The 21,691-nt window shown below is 40.2% G+C and overlaps 1 protein-coding gene across 3 annotated transcripts in view; it reads left to right on the forward strand.

Moving 5' to 3' along the window:
- Positions 1–20,993, forward strand: part of PKP4 (plakophilin 4) — a 91,646-nt gene extending 70,653 nt beyond the window's left edge. For all 3 annotated transcript variants that reach the window (XM_061363820.1, XM_061363821.1, XM_061363822.1), the window contains 11 exons: positions 9,034–9,217; positions 10,890–11,007; positions 11,508–11,699; positions 11,833–12,006; positions 12,828–12,978; positions 14,343–14,538; positions 16,286–16,370; positions 16,478–16,595; positions 18,488–18,619; positions 19,322–19,395; positions 19,996–20,993. In XM_061363820.1, coding sequence (XP_061219804.1) covers positions 9,034–9,217; positions 10,890–11,007; positions 11,508–11,699; positions 11,833–12,006; positions 12,828–12,978; positions 14,343–14,538; positions 16,286–16,370; positions 16,478–16,595; positions 18,488–18,619; positions 19,322–19,395; positions 19,996–20,244 — 1,673 coding nt within the window. In that variant the 3' untranslated portion in view covers positions 20,245–20,993. The remainder of the gene's footprint in view (positions 1–9,033; positions 9,218–10,889; positions 11,008–11,507; positions 11,700–11,832; positions 12,007–12,827; positions 12,979–14,342; positions 14,539–16,285; positions 16,371–16,477; positions 16,596–18,487; positions 18,620–19,321; positions 19,396–19,995) is intronic.
- The last annotated feature ends 698 nt before the right edge of the window (positions 20,994–21,691 follow it).

Genomic DNA, 21,691 nt, shown 5'->3' on the forward strand with positions numbered 1-21,691 from the left:
TTATTAGCAGTATCAGTTGCCTTTGAATAATAGCAGGTATCTCTGATGGCATTGCCAGGGAAATTCACTCAGTTTAGTTCAGTATGCACTTGGACAGATGAAAACTTCATTATCCCAGATGAGTGAAATTAGAATAACAAGCTTCTTGCAGTCTGTATAGATAGTTTCAACATGAACTCGTTTATATAAAATTTTTGAAGAATTGTTTGGTCAAATCAATCCTCTAACCTCAGAAACTATTTGGGAACATGCCCTAAAGGTGAACTATGATGAGTCTGAAAAGCTACATTACTGGGGGAGGGTTTAATCGTACAAGTATATTTTAGAGGAGGTAGAAAACAGGAGATAGAAAACAGGGGTCTCTGTTTAATTATGAGTTATTGAAATGCAGGGAGATAATGAAGTGGAAGCTGAATAGAAAGTTACATTAAAAAATACAGGAAGCATAACTGCAAAACCACAAGAATGTTTTATGAGGGAAGCGAGCAATCTTGATGGCTGTAGATTAGTCAGAAAATAAAATGTGCTAAATCACTTTTCATAATCATATAAAAATGAAGTCATCTTAAAAAAAGAAAAAAAAAGTAAAAAAAAAAAAAGTCTTTAGAAGTTGGACTGAGGATAACCCTTCATTGAGCTGCACCAGCAGGCTGTGGTGCTGTGCTGCAGCCCAATGGCAGCCATGTGTCCTGTGCCCTGCAGCAGACAGCCCTTAGACTGAAAACTGGTTTTGGTCACCACAACATAGGATCATAGAATAGTTAGGGTTGGAAAGGACCTTAAGATCATCAAGTTCTAACCCCCCCCTGCCATGGGCAGGATCACCTCCCACTAAACCATGACACCCAAGGCTCTGTCCAACCTGGCCTTGAGCACTGCCAGGGATGGAGCATTCACAGCTTCCTTGGGCAACCCATTCCAGTGCCTCACCACCCTCACAGTAAAGAACTTTCACCCTGCATTCAATCTAAACTTCCCCTGTTTAAGTTTTAGCCTCTTACCCCTTGTCCTGTCTCTACAGTCACTAATGAAGAGTCCTTCTCCAGCATCCCTATAGGCCCCCTTCAGATACTGGAAGGCTGCTATGAGGTCTCCACGCAGCCTTCTCTTCTCCAGGCTGAACAGCCCCAACTTTCTCAACCTGTCTTCATACGGGAGGTGCTCCAGTCCCCTGATCATCCTCGTGGCCCTCCTCTGGACTTGTTCCAACAGTTCCATGTCCTTTTTTATGTTGAGGACACCAGAACATGTTTTATTAGTTACCAGCAGCAGTGCTTTCTGAGGCTGCTTTGTTTCGTGTTCCAGCCCAGCTTCAGCACTAGGTAGCAGAAATATTGCTGGGGCCTTTGTGGCTGTGCACAGGAGCTCCATTCCCAGAGGGTGACATGCAGTGTGTGCACCTGTTTGTGGTATCTGGTTCTTACATTGCAGTCAGCACAGCTTGGAATCAGGCTCTGAATTTTAGGCTTTTCTGTCTTGGAAGGCTTATACAGCAGAAAACTGTGATGTAGGAATCAAAATGGGCATGTTCTTGAACCCAGGTGTGGTTTTTAGCAACTGAGTCTACTTTCAAGAGACCTTCATAAACAGCCCTTTAATACATTAAAATGTGAGAAACACTGGTGTACTCTATGGCCTCAAGTGTTGCAGAGAAAGTGGGTCAGATGCTTACCTCACTCAGTAGAGTAGCTTCTTGATTTTCATCAGATCTTCAGCAGCAGAGAGGAGCCACCAGCCATGCCCTCCCCACAGAAACACCCCTGATCCACTCTGGGGTGGTTGGTTTTCTGTCAGGATTCCTCCCTGAAAAGTCAGGCAAGCAATAATGCTGGACGTGGGGGAGTGGCATGATTTCATAGCTGGAAAAAAGGAAGGAAGAATTAGCACCAATTCCAGCATCAATTAATCACAGCTTAGCTCTGTGGTGCAGCTCTGTCCTTACAGGGGAAAGGTTGTCGTTGATGGTGCTGGCAACTCTTCATAGTTTATTTCTGCAAATTGGTACTAGTGCAGCTAGTTCAGTTGAGGAATGCTGCTCTCTGTCCAGCAGCACCATCTTTTGTATACACAGTGTCATCTTTGTGAGAGATTGCATTCTGACAGTGGTTAACACTGTGTGGTGTTGCTTGTGTATTTTTGGAAAAGGGATCCAGGGTTCTGCTGTTCTGAGCAACTTGACTTACATTTGGAGAAGGTACAGAAGCAGCTGCAAATCCCACACAATTTTGCAGACTAAGCACTCTGTGAAATGGGTACAGTTTTCCTTTCAGAACTTTCATGTTACTATATTATTTACATCAATTCTACTACATACACAACCCAAAGTGCTCTGCAGTCACCTGTGTAAAATCTGCAGTGGTAGTGTGCAATCGTCCATGGTCAGCAGTGTGCCTCCAAGCTGGTGCAGCTGCTGAAGAGCTCTTAATATTGGATTAACACCTCCCTGCTATAAGGAGTGGCAGTGCAATTCACTGCAGTAAGCTTGTCCAGGGTCTTAAGAACCTGGATTAAAATGTCAAGATTCAAAACCAAAATGAAGCATGAAAAAAACATGGCTTGATGCAGAGGAGAAGCAAGGTTCTTTGCCACTGGTACTGCCAGGGTACCATGAATAACTGAGCTCCCACAACTCCCCACAGTACAATGGCTGCCTTCTGCTTAGTCAGATGAATCCTTAAAGTTAGCTTTGTCTGTACTCCAAGATAAATTCCCCGATTTTGTTAACTTTAATTTCTAGTGCATAAACCTATATACTTCCCATAAAGATTCTTTTTATTAAAGCTATCAGGAGTTTTATATTGACGTTGTTGGGACCCAATCTTACAGAAGGTGTACATCGCTAACCTTAAATTATACCTCTGCCTGGCCTGTTACTCTGTTTTCATCATTTTTATTCTGGTTTTATCTTCCCATGTGGTCTTGAATCTCATAAGGTTTTTTTCTCTCCCATTCAGCCTTTAGATGAAAAAAGATTCTGTCTCATCACAGCAGTATAAATCGCTTGATAGAGTGCATGTATTTTGTTGTGTCACACGTGTACATCTCAATGTCCTAGAAGTATTTTATCTATGGTTAAGTCAGGGTTACATGTTTTCATTATTTTTTTTAGTATTTACACTAGAATATTTCATTCAAAAGCCAGACATATGGGTTTTTTTCTGTACCAGGTAATATTTAATATGACCTGTATAGTCTCTTTGGTTTTGGCAGGACAGAGCTGTTCCTGAAATGTTGTTTTCATTATTTTTCTTAGGATCTGATCAGTTAAAATGCTTGGCTAAAACTCCGGAGATGGGTATTAGTGTTTGCTAAGGATTTGTATTCCCTGTCCCTTTAAATGCAAACATCAGGGTAAATTGTCTTGTCTAAAACGAATTATGAGAAAAACGTGCAGCCATTGCTAATATCAAAGCAGTTTTGTCAACAATGGCAACTGCAAATATGTATGGAGTTGAGGCTCAACTCTGTCGTGCTACTTCAGTTTTCTGAGAGGAATCATTTTGGACAGTGTTCACAGAAATGTTGTTTTAGCGTGGTCATCTCGGAGAGCTGAGAGGGTCAGAATTTCAGGCAAAGATGGGGCAGGGAATCCCTGATCAAAAAAAAGAAAACAGAAAGACCCACTTGGATTAGAATGATAGAAGCAGTTTCACATGGCACCTTCAACTCCTGGAAAGCTGATTATTTTTGTCCACTGGCACCGTTCCTGCTGATTTCCCTCCTTCATTAAGAATTATCCATGCTTGGTAATGCTGACTCTTTTGAACTTCAGCCTGTTCTCCTCTGGTTTTCCTATTCCCTAGGCAATGTCAAGTGCCAACAGTGGTTTGTCATTTTTTCTGCTGTATTTTGCAGTACATTGACAGACTATGCAGGAAACATGAGGCCAGCTGAAGCAATCAGTCGAATTATACACAACCTAAAGTGTACTGTTAGGAGTAAACAGAACTTCCTCTCCTTCCAAACTCAGGGATGCTAGGGACAATAGAGATCTGCTTACATGGGTAACTGGGCTTAGTACTCCTCGTGCTATACAGCATTGTTTGAGTGTTGAATTCTGGAAATGATGGAAGATGCAGCAAATAGCAGTCAAAAAATAATTCTTTGGAATTGTCTCTTTGGACTTCAGCAGGTAATTCTGTAAGTTAAATACTTGGGTTTAGCTTGCCTCCACTACGGTGAGGAGTAAAAAGGCACTGTTACATAAATCACATACAAAATGATACTGTAACCTCAGAAGTCTCTTAGACCTTACTTCAATACAGTTTGTACCAGCTCCTACCACAGTTTTCCTTATCTTTGCATGGAAACTTCCCAAATTTTTATAACTGCCTTTACAGTCAGGGCTGATTGCTAATAAGCACTAAATTTGGTCCAAATTCTCTTAAAATAAGCACTCTACAAATGATCAGATTGTACTCTCATTTTAATGTGACAACAAAAGGGCTGTGTGATTCTAGTTTGCAAAATAAGTAACTGAAGACATCTCCCAAATTAAGAAACAGAGTGAGAGTGTTCTGGTGAGAACTTTTGCTTCACACAGTGAATACAGGGGCAATAAATAATCATTTAATGAAGCTGCTTCCTTGAGGGTTAAGCTTCCGGGCAAATCTTGACATAGTTACTTGATGGAACTCTAATGATGTGCTCTTCAAACACTCCCAGGCTAATCCTCATGGATGAGTTAATATTTGGGGAGGCTTCTTGGAGGGATCAAGTTCAGGGAGGTCCTTTAGCTGGTGTTTTTGGCCTTTGCTATTGGGCCACTGTATGACAGGAAGATGCTGCTGGCTGTTCTCCCCCAATTTCTTAGGAAGCATCTGAGCTACAGCATTTCTCTGAAGGCACAGTGGGGCAGGCCATGTCCCTTACGGGTCTGGTGGGTGCTGCTGTGGGCACCAGCATTGGTCCTGCAGCACCCAGCTATGGAGTGTGTCACTGTCTGCTGCCTCAGCAATTCAGGCAGCACCCAGCCACTCCAGCTTTTTCACAAGCTGTAGGTCATCCAGTAAATATTTAGAGGCAGTCATACTTAGCAAGGCTGAGAGCTTTACCACAGTCTGAATAACCACACAGTAATATTTTTAGAGCTAGATCACTGAATCGAGCATGCTGTTTTCCTGTAGGTGTTGGGTAACTCATAGTAGTCTGAGACTTAAAATAGGCTTTTTCTTGCATAACTTGCTTTAACAGCAAATGCTTGGGGGTGGGGAGGAGGTTTAGGTGAGATCTAATTTCTAGTTAGCATCACAGATTGCATGAAATACCTTGTAGTATCTGAGGGGGGCCTATAAGGATGCTGGGGAGGGACTTTTCATTAGGAACTGTAGTGATAGGACAAGGGGTAATGGGTTAGAACTTAAACAGGGGAAGTTTAGATTGGATATAAGGAGGAAGTTCTTTACTGTGAGGGTGGTGAGGCACTGGAATGGGTTGCCCAAGGAAGTTGTGAATGCTCCATCCCTGGCAGTGTCCAAGGCCAGGTTGGACAGAGCCTGGGGTGACATGGTTTAGTGTGAGGTGTCACTGCCCACGGCAGGGGGGTTGGAACTTGATGATCCAAAGGTCCTTTCCAGACCTATTCTATGATTCTAAATACAGATTCAAAATGTAAAGCTATAGGCCAGTGAAGCATTTGGGTTTCTCCCTTTTAGCTACCCATGAAGTACCCTTCTTCAGAGAGGGCATACAGTCACCCAGGAGACTGATGGTGTGAAATTGGATGTGTATTTGAAATAGCTTGCTTTATATAATCAAACTGTTAAAGAATAAGTAAGCTTAAGCTTAGTTGGAGTGTGTAAATGTAATGAGATACAAAGTTTGGTGAAGCCATAAACAACTTTTGAGAATCACTCGAAATTTTTAAGAAGAAACCCTACACAGCAATTTTAAAGAGTACTTTTTTGATTTTTTTCTATTTCCTGGTTTGTGATCAATTATTTTCCTTTACTGGAAGTCTTGCTGTACAGGCGCTGGAGTTAAAAATCATAAATAACACTTTTTAAAAGGTTTTTAGCTAAATTTGGCGATGTCAGTGTAAGAGAATGATCAGAACAGTTCCATCTCAAAGCTTGGGCTCATCCTGCTATCCACTGAAGCAACCACATTCAAGTAAATTTGCCTTGGATTTAGAAAAGGCAGCAGAAAGTTTTGCAAGGGTGTTTTGCCTCTTGTGCGAATTCATTGTACATTCTTTCCCTAATTGCCAAGAAGTCTGTCTCCTGCGTAGGTAAGTCACTGAAGAAGGTTCCCTTATTCAAGGAACACAAGTTTGCAACCACAGTCCTCATCCAGACATTCGAGTTAGCTGTGTGTTGAGTTAGCACAGGGGAGAATCGCCAGGAATCATTGTGTGACACATTAAGTATTTAGGCTGCCTGTGCCATAACTAGAAATCAAAACAGCGATAAATCTCATGTACGTATCTCGCCATGGAGCCTCCCTTCATTGTTTTACTGAAGAGAACATGGATATTTCATGCAAATACTTTCCTTATTGTTGCACGGCTGTATTAAAAACTTCTGCTGTTGTATAAACTTCCAGTTTGTTAACTTCTGTAGCATTTACTGTCTTGCCCTCCTTCTGATTTATTTCTGAGGAAACTAAATGTTCAAGATTGGGTCAAAGTGAAAACTGTGTAGTCTGTAGTGGCAATTATATTGGGCTGTTGTGGAACTGCTGTTTAATGGGTTTCGATGTGTATGCAGCTAGACTACTTTACAGTTAGTAAATCAATGTATGTGAGGAGAATATTAGTGTAAGATGAATACCTGGAGAGAATTTAGACAACTGTAAGCTGTGTTTCATGATGAAAAAGATGACTAAATGCTGCATTTAGCGTATCACTTGTATACATACTTCTGCTGATAATTTATGCCAGATCTCATACTGAAAGTCATGTTAGAAGACCTTGCAGGGTAGGGAACTATAGCTTTCTACCTGGCGATAAAAGATCAATAGAAGTTTCATGTGGCTAATAGGTGAATGTGGCTCTAGACTTCTGGCTGTACTTTCCAGGAAGTAAGTTTCTGTCAGATTTTCACATGAGCTCTGGTATGTTCAGCTCTGCATTTCAGTATCCGCTATTCCAGGCATATGAGATGAGAAAGCAGTCATACTGGTGCAAGCCGTTCTCTCCATGTTTACCACTGGGAGGGAGGAAAACGCAAACCAAACCCGTACACACTCATTCTCCATTTTTCACTTTCCATTCTTCCTGTCTGGACTCTGGCTTTCCAGGTTCTGCCTGCTCTAGAATCATGCCGTGTCACACACTTGGGACCTTTACTGAAAACTTTTTCATGGCTGCCGCTCATCTGCCGACCTACCTTCTTTGTCACATTTTCAGAATTTCTTTCACAAGTCCTCATGTTTGCCTCATGGATGATCTTTCAGCCATTATGTCCATACGTTTGGTTTCTTCTTGCTTCCTGAATTCTTAGGACCTTTCTTTTAGCTGTTAACTCCTTCCCTTCTTTAGGGTTTCCAGGGTAAACAATCTCTCTCTCAAGAATATTGTCAAACCTCTTCCATGTTCCTTTTTAAATACTAGCTTATAACTTTAAATTCTAAGTTTCATATAAATCAGGATAATTACCGTTTCTTCCCTCTCTCAAACCTCTTTCCTACAGGATTTTTGAAGATTCACCCTTTGGAGTGCAGAAGTTCATGCCTTTTTTTTCAGTAAGATGAAGAGTTCAGAAAATGCCTTATCTCTTGTGATAAATGTCTTCTTATCTCAGACTGCTGACTGATAGAACTAATGAGGCAACAAATGAAAGTACCACTAGGGATCAAGTTAGATGCTCGCAGGGGGCATGGAGTTTCAGTGGCATCTGTAAGGAGTGGTTTTATTATTGAGATGTAGCTGCCCTTCCACTGAAGGGCCTGAGTATAAAGCATGACCCATTCCTCTTACCAGAGCAGTGGTACTTCAGTTGTGACCTCCTCCACATGCCTCTCTAGGTCTGCATACTGCTGATGGTCCCCAGTTGTAACATCCATATGACCAGTTACAGGAAGGTTACCAGCAGCTGCTCTCTTCAGAGATCTTTTTCTGTTCATGTAAATACTCATACTTCTCCTACACTGGAATTCTCTCTGTGAGAGGAACCAGCTGGTGGTGCAGGGTGCACTCGTGCCAGGCATGCTCGGGACGCAGTGTCTCTGGCACCCCATGCCATTCCTGCCACAGTGGCTATGCTGCACACCCACAAATACACATATAGATGACAGCCATCAACAGAACTCAATAGTAAATGACTACATGACTTTTTTTTTTTTTTTAATGAAGTTTTGTGCTGAATTAATCTGTCAAATCCATTAGTGACCTGTGACGTGCTTGCTATGGCATGTTTATGCCAGCCGGTGCTGCTCTGGCACATCGCCTGCCATACTGCAAAAAAAGTCAAGATTGTTCTTCCCCTTACAGGGAGTCATTATGGGATTGATCTTGAGATATCTAAGATAGGTATGAGCTTTGGAGAGCTACAGTGAGCTCAAGGTATGTGTGTTTCAGAAGTTGAAAGGTGTTTTGCAAATTAGATGAGTTGTGTGTGTGTGTAGGGAATATTCCTCTGGGCTCTTGGAGCACAGTGGGGATGTCCCTCTCCAGTCTGTCAGGTAGCAGAAGGAGCTGTACCTTGTGAAAGGGAACATCTCTTGTCAGCCACTGTTTGCTTCGGCTCAGGAGTTTTTCTTAAGAAAAGAGTATCTACTGACTGATAAGTACGTTTCCTTCTCAGTACTGGGGGAGACCTAGCTGCTGATCTATTAGGGTTATGCTGAATTTATAAATACTTATTTCAGTCTATAAAGTGAATCTTTTAATGGCAGTTTTGCTGACCGCTTGCTTATTGACCAATAATGTTGGAATAATATTAGATTCATTGCAGACTAATTGTATTTCCTTTGGTTTTGCATGGGTAAATTATCTTTCTTCTGTTTACAGTTGTGCCTTTTAAGCTGTTGCTGTCGCTTTGCTTGTTTGCCATATCCTTTCTGACATTACTGCTATGGAAATCTTCTCTTAAGGGGTTCTCTGGAATTTGTCTTCGTGCGATGCAGTAAAGATGACAATCATTAGGGATGCTCTGTCAACACTAACAAACGCTGTGATAGTGCCTCATTCTGGATGGAACAGCTCTTCCTTTGACGACGACCACAAAATTAAATTTCAGACTTCCCTAGTTCTGCGCAACACTACTGGATGCCTGAGGTAACGTGCTGTTTTACCAGACTCCCTTTTACAGAGTAATGTTGTCCAGCAGTCTTTTTTGTAATTTTTAAAACAAGGGTTGTTGAATTCTGTAAATTACATATACTTTTATTGTTTAGGCAGCTTTTGCTTTAGGTTTGGGGGTGTTTTTTTCCTTATGTGCATTTCTTCAAGTGCAAGGTCCTACACCTGGGTCTGAGCAATCCCAGGCACAGCTACAGGTTGGGCAGAGAAGAGATTCAGAGCAGCCCTGCAGAGAAGGACTTGAGGATGCTGGTTGATGAGAAACTGAACATGAGCAATCTTCAGTGTGTGCTCGCAGCCCAGAAAGCCAACTGTATCCTGGGCTGCATCAAAAGGAGCGTGACCAGCAGGTCAAAGGAGGTGATCCTGCCCCTCTACTCTGCTCTCGTGAGACCTCACTTGGAGTATTGTGTGCAGTTCTGGTGTCCTCAACATAAGGACATGGAACTGTTGCAGCAAGTCCAGAGGAGGGCCACGAGAATGATCAGGGGACTGGAGCACCTCCTGTATGAAGATAGGCTGAGAAAGTTGGGGCTCTTCAGCCTGGAGAAGAGAAGTCTGCGTGGAGACCTCATAGCAGCCTTCCAGTATCTGAAGGGGGCCTATAGGGATGCTGGGGATGGACTCTTCATTAGTGACTGTAGAGACAGGACAAGGGGTAAGAGGCTAAAACTTAAACAGGGGAAGTTTAGATTGAATGCAGGGTGAAAGTTCTTTCCTGTGAGGGTGGTGAGGCACTGGAATGGGTTGCCCAGGAAGGCTGTGAATGCTCCATCCCTGGCGGTGTACAAGGCCAGGTTGGAGAAAGCCTTGGGTGACACGGTTTAGTGTGAGGTGTCCCTGCCCATGGCAGGGGGGTTGGAACTAGATGATCTTAAGGTCCTTTCCAACCCTATTCTATGATTCTATATTATAAAAATATGAAAAGTACAAAGTTAGCAATTAAGAGATGCTAACTATTGTAATAGCTAGTGGTTACATTTTGCTTGGGGTTTTTTTCTTTGTTTTTTTAATTATGAACATTCACTTTGCCACTATTAATTACTGCAATTTTATGTAGAGAGCTTATGAATATTATTTAGGAAAAAAATGTGCATTTGGCTATTCTTAATCATTTGATACATTTAAGTAATTATGTTTGCATATGCACTGAAATTGGTAAAGAGTGTTTGACCATTCCGTTTGTGGATTTCTCAAACAGCAGTAAGAAGGAAAAGAAAAGCATTCAGAATAATAAAAGGTAAAACTGAAATATCTGAAAAGAGAATTTTGGGGAATTCAGTTTACAAAAGAGGCAACCAAAGGGTATTTTGGACACAGACAAGCTCAGCAATGCATTCTGCAGCACATAGAAACCATAGATACGGGCTTGTACAACCAGAGGGCTTTTAGAATGGACAAGTCTATGGGAGAGGGGTTCTACTTAAGGCTGATTTTGTCAGTGAGTCAATGCTACCTTGAAATTGTGGGTTTGAATCATATTTGTCTTTTATAGGAATTGGGGTTGGGTTCCTGCACAAAATGCTGTGTTTGCTTTTAACTTCAGTTATTAATTAGCAGTATGAAAACCGTCTGCAAACTAAGATGATGATTGTGTGTATGTCTATCTGTGAACACACTATGGTCCTTTATCACTTCAACCCTTCAGGAATCTCAGCTCAGCAGGTGAAGAAGCCCGGAAGCAGATGAGGTCCTGTGAAGGGCTGGTTGATTCACTGCTGTACGTGATCCACACGTGTGTGAACACGTCAGATTATGACAGCAAGGTGCGTGCATGTTTCATCTAAGCAATTCTTAGTGCTAAAACTAATCCTGTGTCAGACAGGATATTTTGGGGCAACATTGTGTAGCATAACTGAGCACTGTGATATGCTTAGCTCAGCTGGTTTTCTTTCCCAGTTTTCTGATGCACAATCAAATTCGGCTGCACAACAGTGTAACTTGTTCTGTGCTTTTCAGTTTCATCAGTGTTGAAGTATTCATTCTTGAATAAAATAATAAGCTCCTACGCTTTTCATTTTCAGAATACTGAAAAATAAGCCAGTGTATTAGAGATAAGTACTATAAATATTCTCATATTTGAGAATATCAGGAGAGAGACTGCAGTTTTCCCAGAGAAACAGACAAAGCAATGCCCAAGGCCCAGAACAGGAATTTAATGTTTGTGCTCCAAATGCCTTTTCACCTCTACTTAATTTCTTTGGTTTGCTTTACCACTATGTAAGTAAGTAACTCATGACACAACACATTTCTGATTTGGCTTCAGACAGTGGAGAATTGTGTGTGTACCTTGAGAAACCTTTCTTACCGTTTGGAACTGGAGGTACCTCAGGCACGTCTGCTAGGAATCAATGAACTGGATGACTTGTTAGGAAAAGAATCACCTAGCAAAGATGCAGAGCCGAGCTGCTGGGGAAAAAAAAAGAAGAAGAAAAAAAAAACTTCACAGGAGGATCAGGTTTGCTGGTTTCCTACAAATATATCAACTGTAGTTTAGCTAACGATGGGGGAGTACACAGCTTCAAGAGTAACTGTTCTATGTTGAATGAAAATGCAGAGGTTTCAGTTACAGATCCATGTTCTGTTCTCAGTGGGATGGAGTTGGCCCTATACCTGGATTTTCCAAGTCTCCTAAAGGGGTGGAAATGCTCTGGCACCCATCAGTGGTGAAGCCGTACCTAACACTTCTGGCAGAAAGCTCCAACCCTGCTACTCTAGAGGGCTCTGCAGGATCTCTCCAGAATCTTTCTGCAGGCAATTGGAAGGTACATTAATTCCTACTTTTGCTCCTATAGTTATATTTTAGCTGGACATTTTAGTAAGATTCTGAAATGTGTTTGGAAGGAACATCATTTTCTAGTACCCATCTGAGCATTTCTCCCTAGTGTGTATCAGCAGTGCCTGTGTGCTGCAATACTGTTGTTTCCCCAGTGAAAAGCAATGACAGGGATGGCAGACGTGAAAAGCAGTATGGAAACTGGCCTTGAAATTGGCACCATTTATTTTCAGTGAAGAGACAAAGCTTTCTTCCAGTGCATATTGGGTCAAAATAAACTTCTAGAATCTTTTAGCTGTGAATTCTGGTGGGAAGATACTGTTTAAAAAAGGCCAGCATAAATAAATTGTTTGTTGTTGCTTTATTATTTGTATTATCTAATTCCATATTTTCTTGCTTGTGGCTCTTGCATAGAATATGTTACAAAAGCACCTCTTTAATAATGTTATGTATTTGTCATGGACAGATGAAAAAAAAAATAAAAATAATTGCTTTCTTTACTTGTAGAAAAACAGCTCAAATTTTTCATTCTATGACCATTATAAAATTGGTCATCAAACACACACAAGAGAAAAAAAAAACACAGCTCTCTTCCCTTTTCAACAGTTTGTCTTTTAGACTAATTTTTTTAAATGTTACTTTGTAAGAAGAATGAGTGGAAAAAAGAGGCAACCCTTAAAAATAAGACATGCATTTAACACTTATCTGTGGAAAATATCCCCTAATGTAATTAAAACTTACAGTATAATAAGAGATTATTTCAATCAGTACATTATAATAGATTTGTGAGTAACTGGAGTTTCATTGTAGTTTGCAGCATACATTCGAGCTGCTGTGAGGAAAGAAAAAGGACTGCCAATCCTTGTGGAGCTGCTGAGAATGGATAATGATAGAGTTGTTTCGTCTGTGGCAACTGCCTTAAGGAATATGGCACTAGATGTTCGTAATAAGGAGCTTATTGGTAAGTGCAGAATGGCATTGAAGAAAGCACTGAAATTACCAGTGTATCAGACCTTGCACGGGAAAACTATTAGGATCATGAGATTCCACCAGGAGAAACTGCATACTTGGGTTTACTCTGTCATGGAGATTGATCTTTATGGCAGCAGTAGTTTCTCAGAGTGGTACTGACATTTTAGCTTGCCTGTAACCATCTTGCACAGCAATCTCTTTACAACAGATGGAGGTTACCCCGCTAAACTAAACTGGAAAGGAAACAGGCAGTATAAAGTACGATGGGAAACACCACTCTACTCTGTTTTCCTTTCCTGGCAGAACTTTTCAGCTCAGAAATGCACCTCCACCTGTTCCCTCTCTCTGTCAGAGCCTGAACTCTGGAAGAATTGTTGGCTTTCCAGATAATCTGAAACCAATTTTTGTATAAAATATTTTGAGACATTAAGTTATATATTATACCCCATCTAGTAATCTGTTTTATGCAACTTTGCTGCCATTGGTAGGGACAGGAATAATGGGTGTACATGGACTGAACTAAGAAGAAAGTAAGAGACTGGGGACTCAACCAAATAACAGCATAAATTGGTACATGCAGACATGTTGATGAGCTTGCTTAAAGACTGGCAGTGATAGCATTTGTGTATGCAGCATTCTTGGGGATTATTTTCCAGTGTGTTTGAAAAGTTGTTCCTCTTGTTTGCAGAATTCATTTTTGGATGTTTTCTTCCCCTCAGGCACATTATGCAAATAGACAGCTAATGGCTTTGTGTAAATCTTATTCATTATTCATTGTTATGTATAAATACATGCCTTCAATAAAATCAATTAATCGCTCAGTCAACAGCACAGCCCAAACAGGGGAAAAAAACCCAAAGCCTTGGCTTTAGTTAATTTCCTTTGTCTTCAGTGTGATTGTTCCTGTGCATCAGTCAGTAACTGAAATCTCAAAGAGCTGTGATCTGATCTCTTGGGAGGAACAAATAAGAAAAAAAGTCCACATTACTTTAAGGATTTCTTTAACTTCCCCATAAATGAAGCCTAGGAACATGCACTACTCCTTCAGTCATAATAAACAGAATGTTTTCTCCTTGCATGATTCTGCTTTCTCCAAATAAATCCTGTTTACAGATGCTCCTGTTTTAATGCAGAATTCAACTTCACATATTTTTAAGTTAAAAAAAAATCAAAAATGGATCTTTAATCTTTCAACTTTGTGTAAAATGGGAATTCTTGGCAGGTTTCCATGGGTTTGATATTGTTTTTCTTTTTACTGCTTTCAGATGCAGTTTTGTGCAGAGTCCTATAATTTCAAATTCTAAGTACCCAAATACATGTTTTTTCCTTGGTTCTGTTGATGGGTGTTTATAGGTAAATATGCCATGAGAGATCTGGTTAATCGACTGCCAGGAGGCAATGGCCCAAGCATACTGTCCGATGAGACTGTAGCAGCAATCTGCTGTGCATTGCATGAGGTCACTAGTAAAAACATGGAAAATGCCAAAGCCCTCGCTGATACTGGAGGAATAGAAAAGCTGGTGAACATAACGAAAGGAAGAGGTGACAGGCAAGTAGCCAATGAAGTTCATATATAAACTATTTCCATTTAAAACGCTTAAGAATGCAGGAAGTGAAACTGTCCCCTCTTAAACACCTACATGATTAATAGAACATTTATAGCTTTTCTAAGTCAGCATATGTTAGCACCTTTGTCTGGATGTATCACAATAGCTGTAGATTAGATCTAGCATGGCCAGTTGGCGGGTTGTCAAGGAAAACTTGGCCTACTCAGCAGTTTACCTAGCCTTTGGGACTGTCTCGAGTAGGATTGCAAAGCAAGTGCTGATTGAGAAGACAGGCTCTCTGCAGACTTCCTTGGGTGTGGTTGTGCCAACCCCCGTGGCAGGGGTTTTGTTAGCTGAGTTCAGCACTGGGCTGGATCAAGCACTGTGTTTATTTAGTAGTGATAAAACCTGTCAGAACGGGATGGCTGAGCACCAAGGGACAGGAACATGTACTGGCTCCTGAGTTGTGCAGGGTCAACACTAAGCCAGTCCATAGACCCGCCTGGCCTTGCTCAGCATTGCTGCCCTGTACTCCTCCGCAGCACAACTGATGTAAAGCATGTGAGCAGGGCTCTTGTATAGACCAGGGTATCACAAATCTCCTTTCTATGGGCAGTAGAAAGCTGATTAGATAGTGAGCCCTGTACAGTGCCCAGTGTATAGCCAGATGGTAAAGGAGAGGTAAAGATCTCTTCACTGGAAAGTTGGTCAGTGTGATTTAAACATACCATATTTTTAATAAAGCTTTTGTCTCAAAAGGAACTGGGTTATATTTTGAGTATCCACAATTCATAATACTTCATATGTCCAAGGGACCTAGATTCATTTCAGCTGCAGGTGTGAATGCTTTAAAGGATTTCTTTGGTCTGTGGAGACAATGTGTGAAGCTGTGCCTGCACTTATATTGATGAGGCAACAGGGTACACTAAACAAATTCAAAATTGTGTGAACATATTAAGAGTGTCTGCTCATTGATTAACACTTATCAACTGCAATTTTCTTCAGTCTTTCCTTTCAAAAACTTTACGTGGATGAACCTTCACAATGACAGAAGAAGGCTTATGTTTAACACAGCTGTCATGCTGTGGCATTTAATGTCAAATCACTGCTCCAGTACCACTACCAGCTTACTGCTGGGTTGTTGTTTTAAAAAAAGATGGTGTGATTTTATTTTACTAACAGGTAAAGCAGTTTTCCTCACCTTGCTCTCTTGAGAGTGGAAAAGTGTCTTCTCAACCAATGAGTGTTCATTAGTGCCACGCAAAACTGAGAACAAAGCCTCACTATGAGAGTATCTGGAGACTTTTAATACCAGCTCTCTTTTATTTGTTCTTTTTCTACAGTTAGGAGTTTTGTACAGTGATTTAAAGTATGTCATCTCAGTTTTCATGAAATGCAATAAATAGAATGTTTCCTTCCAGGATTTTCGGTTCTCACAGACAGTGACAGTAGCTATTTCACCCCTTGTATCTGTATTCCTCACGTGGGTGACCTGAAGAGAAAATTTCTAGGCTGGAGAGGGAATTGATTGTCACAGTTCACCAGGTTCTGCACTAGACTGTTGGTGGTGTGTTGCTGACACAGCTGTGTTCACACTGCAGTAATACAGGCAGGCATTAGTGAGACCCAGACAGGTGACCTGACTTCACAGCATCAAGGCTTGGGCTGTTATATAACTCAGGAATATTGTTGGTTTTAAGTGGAACTAAGAGTGGCTTTCTAGTAATGCAATATTCTATACTTCCTTAGATCGTCACTGAAAGTTGTCAAGGCAGCTGCCCAGGTACTGAATACGTTATGGCAATACCGAGATCTCCGGAGCATTTATAAAAAGGTAAATCACAAAATTAGCCTACACTGGAAAACAGGTCTACAAAACCTCCTGATTTAATGAAAAGTGATTTATTTTGAGGTTCTTCTCTTTTTTTTGCCGCTCCACAGGATGGATGGAATCAAAGTCATTTTATTACACCAGTGTCAACACTAGAGCGAGAGAGATTCAAATCGCATCCATCCTTATCAACAGCAAATCAACAGATGTCACCTGTCATACAGTCAGGTCAGTCAGGAAACGTACAGAAATTTCTTGAAGGGGTACCTGGTGTCCCTTTTTTTTTTTTCTTTTTTTTTTTTTTAATTCAGATAGCCTCTCAGTTTCCTACTAATTCTGTGTAAAACACGAGGGTCATGCTGTCTCTCCTCTATATTTAAACGTAAGTACTTCATGTACTCTTAATGTTACTTGAGCTGTTAATGTTGGCAGGCTTTGGATTCCAGAGGATTTGTGGAGTCCACTGCATTAGCATTGTAGTTTGGATAAGAAGCACCTGGAAACAAATCTCCCCACTTACTTGTTAATGCGATTCAAGCTGCAGTCTCACAATTTGTGGAAAGACAGCGTGTCTTTCATGCCCAGTAATACAGTACAGTACTGTAGTACAGCAGACAGGACTGATGCCTTTGTTTAGTGCCGTATAACAGCAGACTGCCCTCACCAGTTACAGAGGATTTGTTATTCTGATCTTACTGTGTTATATATTTGTTTTTTTTCCCAGCCCTTCATCTAAAAGGATGTCCTGACCAAGTGTCTTTGTCAGTCTCAAACCATAGGATACTGAGGGCAGTTTTTACTTTTATGCCTAGTTGCCAAGTTGCACATACTGGCACCAAAACACCACATTGAAATCACAGACTATTTGACACAGACTGCTTTGACACAGATTACTTTGTGTCACCTGCCAGCACCAACAATATCTTCTCAAAATAAGCAAAGAAGCAAACACAGCTTCGGCTCAGGGAACCGACCAGATTCTACCAAAGTGCAAAAGGTTGTACCAGTACCTACTGTCTGTTTCTCATCTCAGTGCTTTCTTTCCAAAGACTTGCTAGCACAAACAACTATGTTTCTCCAGTTCTTTGAACTACCAGTAGGAGTTAAGATGTGCAGCTCTTGCACAGTATTGAGGCTGTCGTACTTCAGAGAACACAGTAAAAAATTCTAATGGGAAGTGTCTGCTTTTCTGCTGCAGAGCATGAACCAGTTTAAGCTGGCAAGGTGGAAGTCTGGCATAGGGAACATGCCCACAGAGGGCACTGTGGCAGCAGCTTCAGTCACTCCATCATTAACACACCCATCAGAATTTTAATGACACCCCCAAACTTAACTTTTTTAGCTATGAACATGCAGGATAATGTAATTAAACTATCCATAACAACACAAAATTGTGAGATATGATGTAATGGACACAGCTAATTGATTAACATTTTAAAGGCAAATTTATAGAAATTATTTCTAGGTATTTTTCTGCTGTGTGGAGTCTTTCTAAGCCAACAAAACCTGAGGTGTCTGTAAAAGAGGGACGGTTAAACAAAACAAACGCTTTACAACCACGGTAGAGACTGAGCTGATCATTGTAAGAATATGAAATAAGTAAACCACTGTGCCAATCTTATGAGGGTTGTCAGCCAAATGGAGCACAAGATGCCAAAGATACTCTTCTGTGTGCTAATCAAAGAACAGTAAAACAAGTGTATACATGGAGCCCTTCAGCCAGGCAGACTGTAAATTCTTCTGATCTGTCCCTAGTGGCAAGACGAACTTAAAGGTTCTGTTTAAGTGTAACATATAAAATCATAAACAGGAGTGGGAATGTCATCTTAAATGCAATTTAAAAGTCATATGCAAACTGAAATGGGTAAGGTCTCTTACTTCAGTTGTAAGCATTATAGAGCAGTGATTCACCATTAACATAGGAAATTATTATCTCATGCTACATGGTTGATAGCTTTTGTTGTTGGGGTTCTTCCTCCAGGAAAAACTACTCATTTTGTCCTTTACCCACATTTTCCTCATTTGTTAATCCTTGAGGAAGAAGGGATGAAGAGAGAATGGAGATTAGGTATGGGAAAGCTTTTTGCTGTACACACTGATAATCTTTTCTTTTACATTAGTTGGCAGCACATCCTCATCACCGGCTTTATTAGGAATTAGAGAACCCCGCTCTGAATATGAGAGAACGCAACCTTCTATGCAGTATTATAATAACCAGGGCGATGTCATTACCCATAAAGACATATATACTGGTAAGATACTGGTTAGGTGAACTTTCAACTGGAATACGTAAATATTCCTTAGATGAGCAGTTCATACAGTAATAGTAGAGACAGTTGCATTAGCAGGTTTGTTACCATTTAATGTTGTTTTCCATTTTTACTCGTTATATTCACTGCTTGTGGAACAGCACAGGAATTTCTTCTGTCGCTCCTATTGTCTCTAAAATTGCACACATTACCAGAATAAAGATCTGTTTATATAGTGGGAGGTGAGAGGTGTTTGGAATTTTTATTTGCATTTAAAATCCTATTACAGAAAATTGTTTTATTATGCACATCATATATATATTATAAATAATAATGTATGGTTCTGTATTAGTGTAATTCAATACTGTTATGTTATTAAATTATACCAAGATTTCATATTTTCCTTACTATTTGACGCAAAACAACAGAGATGGTAGTGAATAAAGAGAAGGAAATTTTGTTTTAAATGCTATTAATCTGTAAAACAGAGAACAGCAACACAAAACCCCTTTGTTTTCACATTAACTACTGCTGAGGGGAAAAAACCTGCCTGTATTGTGTTGCTGTATTGTATTATTAGTAGATACTAAAATCTGGAGACTTAATAGGGTGCTACATCATTTCTTCTAGGTAACTTAGAAGCAAATAGACTTACAGACAAAAGCACAGAGGCTGAAGTTTATGCCATAAACTGTTTTCTCACAGGTTCCAGCAAAGCTTCACCAATTTACATCAGTTCCTATTCCTCACCAGCAAGAGAACAAAACAGACGACTACAGGTGACTCCAAAATTTTATTGTGAAGTGACACAGATAACAAGACTGTGTTCAGTGTTTAGTGGAGCTTCAGGGAGTTTGAGCATACTTCGTAACAGCAGAGTGCCTTTTTACACAGTGTGTCTATAGCAAAGTGAATTTGTTATTAGACATTACTTACTGCCACTTGCTTATGTACTTCTGTGACCTCTGTGTCCTTCTATAGTCCTGTAGTCCTGTATTTTAGCCTGCTCTTGTCCTGGGATCTGAGACTACTTTTCTGACTTGATGTGACTTTGGATGGGTTTGGGGTTCTTTTTTGGTTCTGTACTTTCTCCTTATGCTCTAAAAAGGCTACGTTTGGAAAAGTTACTGGCTTCCCAATGAGTGCAAGAGGAGACAGGGAGGCAGGCTTAGAGGTTTTTCCTGCATTAAATTTAATTTACAGATGAGGTTCATTTTCTGTACCTCACTGTAGGGTGACACCAATGTTACTGTTATCACTGGTTGAGCTGCACTTAACTTTTTAGCCAAGAGTTCTGTATGATGTGCAAGCTTGAGAAACAAGTATTTTCTCTGCTAGTAGTATTTTGAAAGCTTATTTTTCCATCATTCTGTCAACAGCATCAGCAACTGTACTACAGTCAAGAAGACACCAACAGAAAAAACTATGATGCGTACAGATTGTATCTGCAGTCCCCACACAGCTATGAAGACCCATATTTTGATGATGGAGTTCACTTTCCTGCTACTTCAGATTACACAACACAATATGGACTGAAATCAACCACAAATTACGTAGACTTTTATTCCACTCGACGATCTTCTTACAGAGCAGAACAGTACCCAGGCTCACCTGACTCCTGGGTGTAGCATCGAGAAACAATAACAACAGTGTATTCCTCATCTTGCGTGAGAAGGAATGGAGTGGCCTCTTTTGTTGTTTTGGTTATGAAATGTGAAAGATGAAAGAAGGAACAAGGAAGATGTAATTTTTTTTTGTTGGGTTTGTTGTTTTTTTTTTTGAGTGAGGAATTGTTGGGAACAAAAAACTGGAAAGGATGGGTTTTGCTCTGTTTAGATGTTAGGTATAATTACTTGTAGCTCCTGTAGTCTGGTGAGGGTGTGGGCGATGTGATGAAAGGTTTGAGAATTGAGGAAAATGAATTTGGAAGTGTGTAGGTCAGAGCAAATTAAAGATGATTTTTTTTATGTGAATAAAAGTCTCGTTCTGATAGTTTGTACAGAAAAAATAAAATGGCTGCCCTTGTTTTATTGCTATTACTAAATGTCACGATTGTATGCTACTACGTCTTGTACATTTCTGCTGTTGGTGTAAATATGGAAATGCCACGTTGGTTTAAAGTGCCATCCATTTGTAATGCAGTGCGTCATTTTAAAAGAAATTTGAAACATCATGCACAAAAAAAAAATCCAAGAAAATGTTATAAATTTTAAAAGGAAAAAAAAAGTTTTAAAGCTGAATAGCGTCATTTTGAAGCACAAAGTCCAGTCCAATATATCTGCACCTCTCCCATTCCCTGCCTATTTCATAAGAAATTTCACTGCCATTTTCTATGCACATGGAATAACAATAAATATGGAAGTCTCATCCATGGAAAGCTGTTCCCTGTTTTGTTTTTGATTTTTTTTGTGTGTGATATTCAGAAACAAATATCATGATTATGAAGTCTGACTGCGTGTTTAAAGCAGGTTAAATATATCAAAACATTTGGGCCGTTTTTCCAGTTTGCTTCAGTTCGTATATTCTGAATTTGTCAGGCTGGCAGACCAAAGTGTTAAATTATGCACTTTCCTCCTCCTATTCCATAGGCTGGTATTTTTACTTCTGAAATGGGCAATCCAGGATATTTCAGAAGTCTGTCCTGTTTCCTTCCCCTCACTCCTCTCTACCCTTCCTGTTGTTCTCCCCAGGAAAATTAAGATGATCTCTCTTTCACAGAGATTTTAGTCTCCATTTTGACTATATTCTCCTTGATTTATTTACAGTAAAAATCTTGCTTATTTCAAGTAACTGAATCACATACTTTCCTCAAAGACAAAGAGTCTGTTAACTGTCTACTGTCTAAAATTGTATTTATTGGTCTCCATCATTGCACTTTTCTTTGGTTTTCAGTGTTTCCAAATACCCTGATTGCATCAGTGAAATGAGAAAAGATAAGCAGAACTAACCCAAGTGTAGATTATAAGGCAAATTCACTTTTCCTTAATGGCTTGGGCTACTTCAGCCAACTGAGTGTAAAAGGGAAAAGAAATTAAGGGGTAAGCAGCACAGTAGAAATAGAGGGTTAGGCCTTCA

The sequence above is a fragment of the Neopsephotus bourkii genome, unplaced genomic scaffold, assembly GCF_033783945.1.
Source record: "Neopsephotus bourkii isolate Nb327-2 ecotype Australia unplaced genomic scaffold, CSIRO-AGI_Nbou_v1 NB_1181, whole genome shotgun sequence".
Lineage (NCBI taxonomy): Eukaryota > Metazoa > Chordata > Aves > Psittaciformes > Psittacidae > Neopsephotus > Neopsephotus bourkii.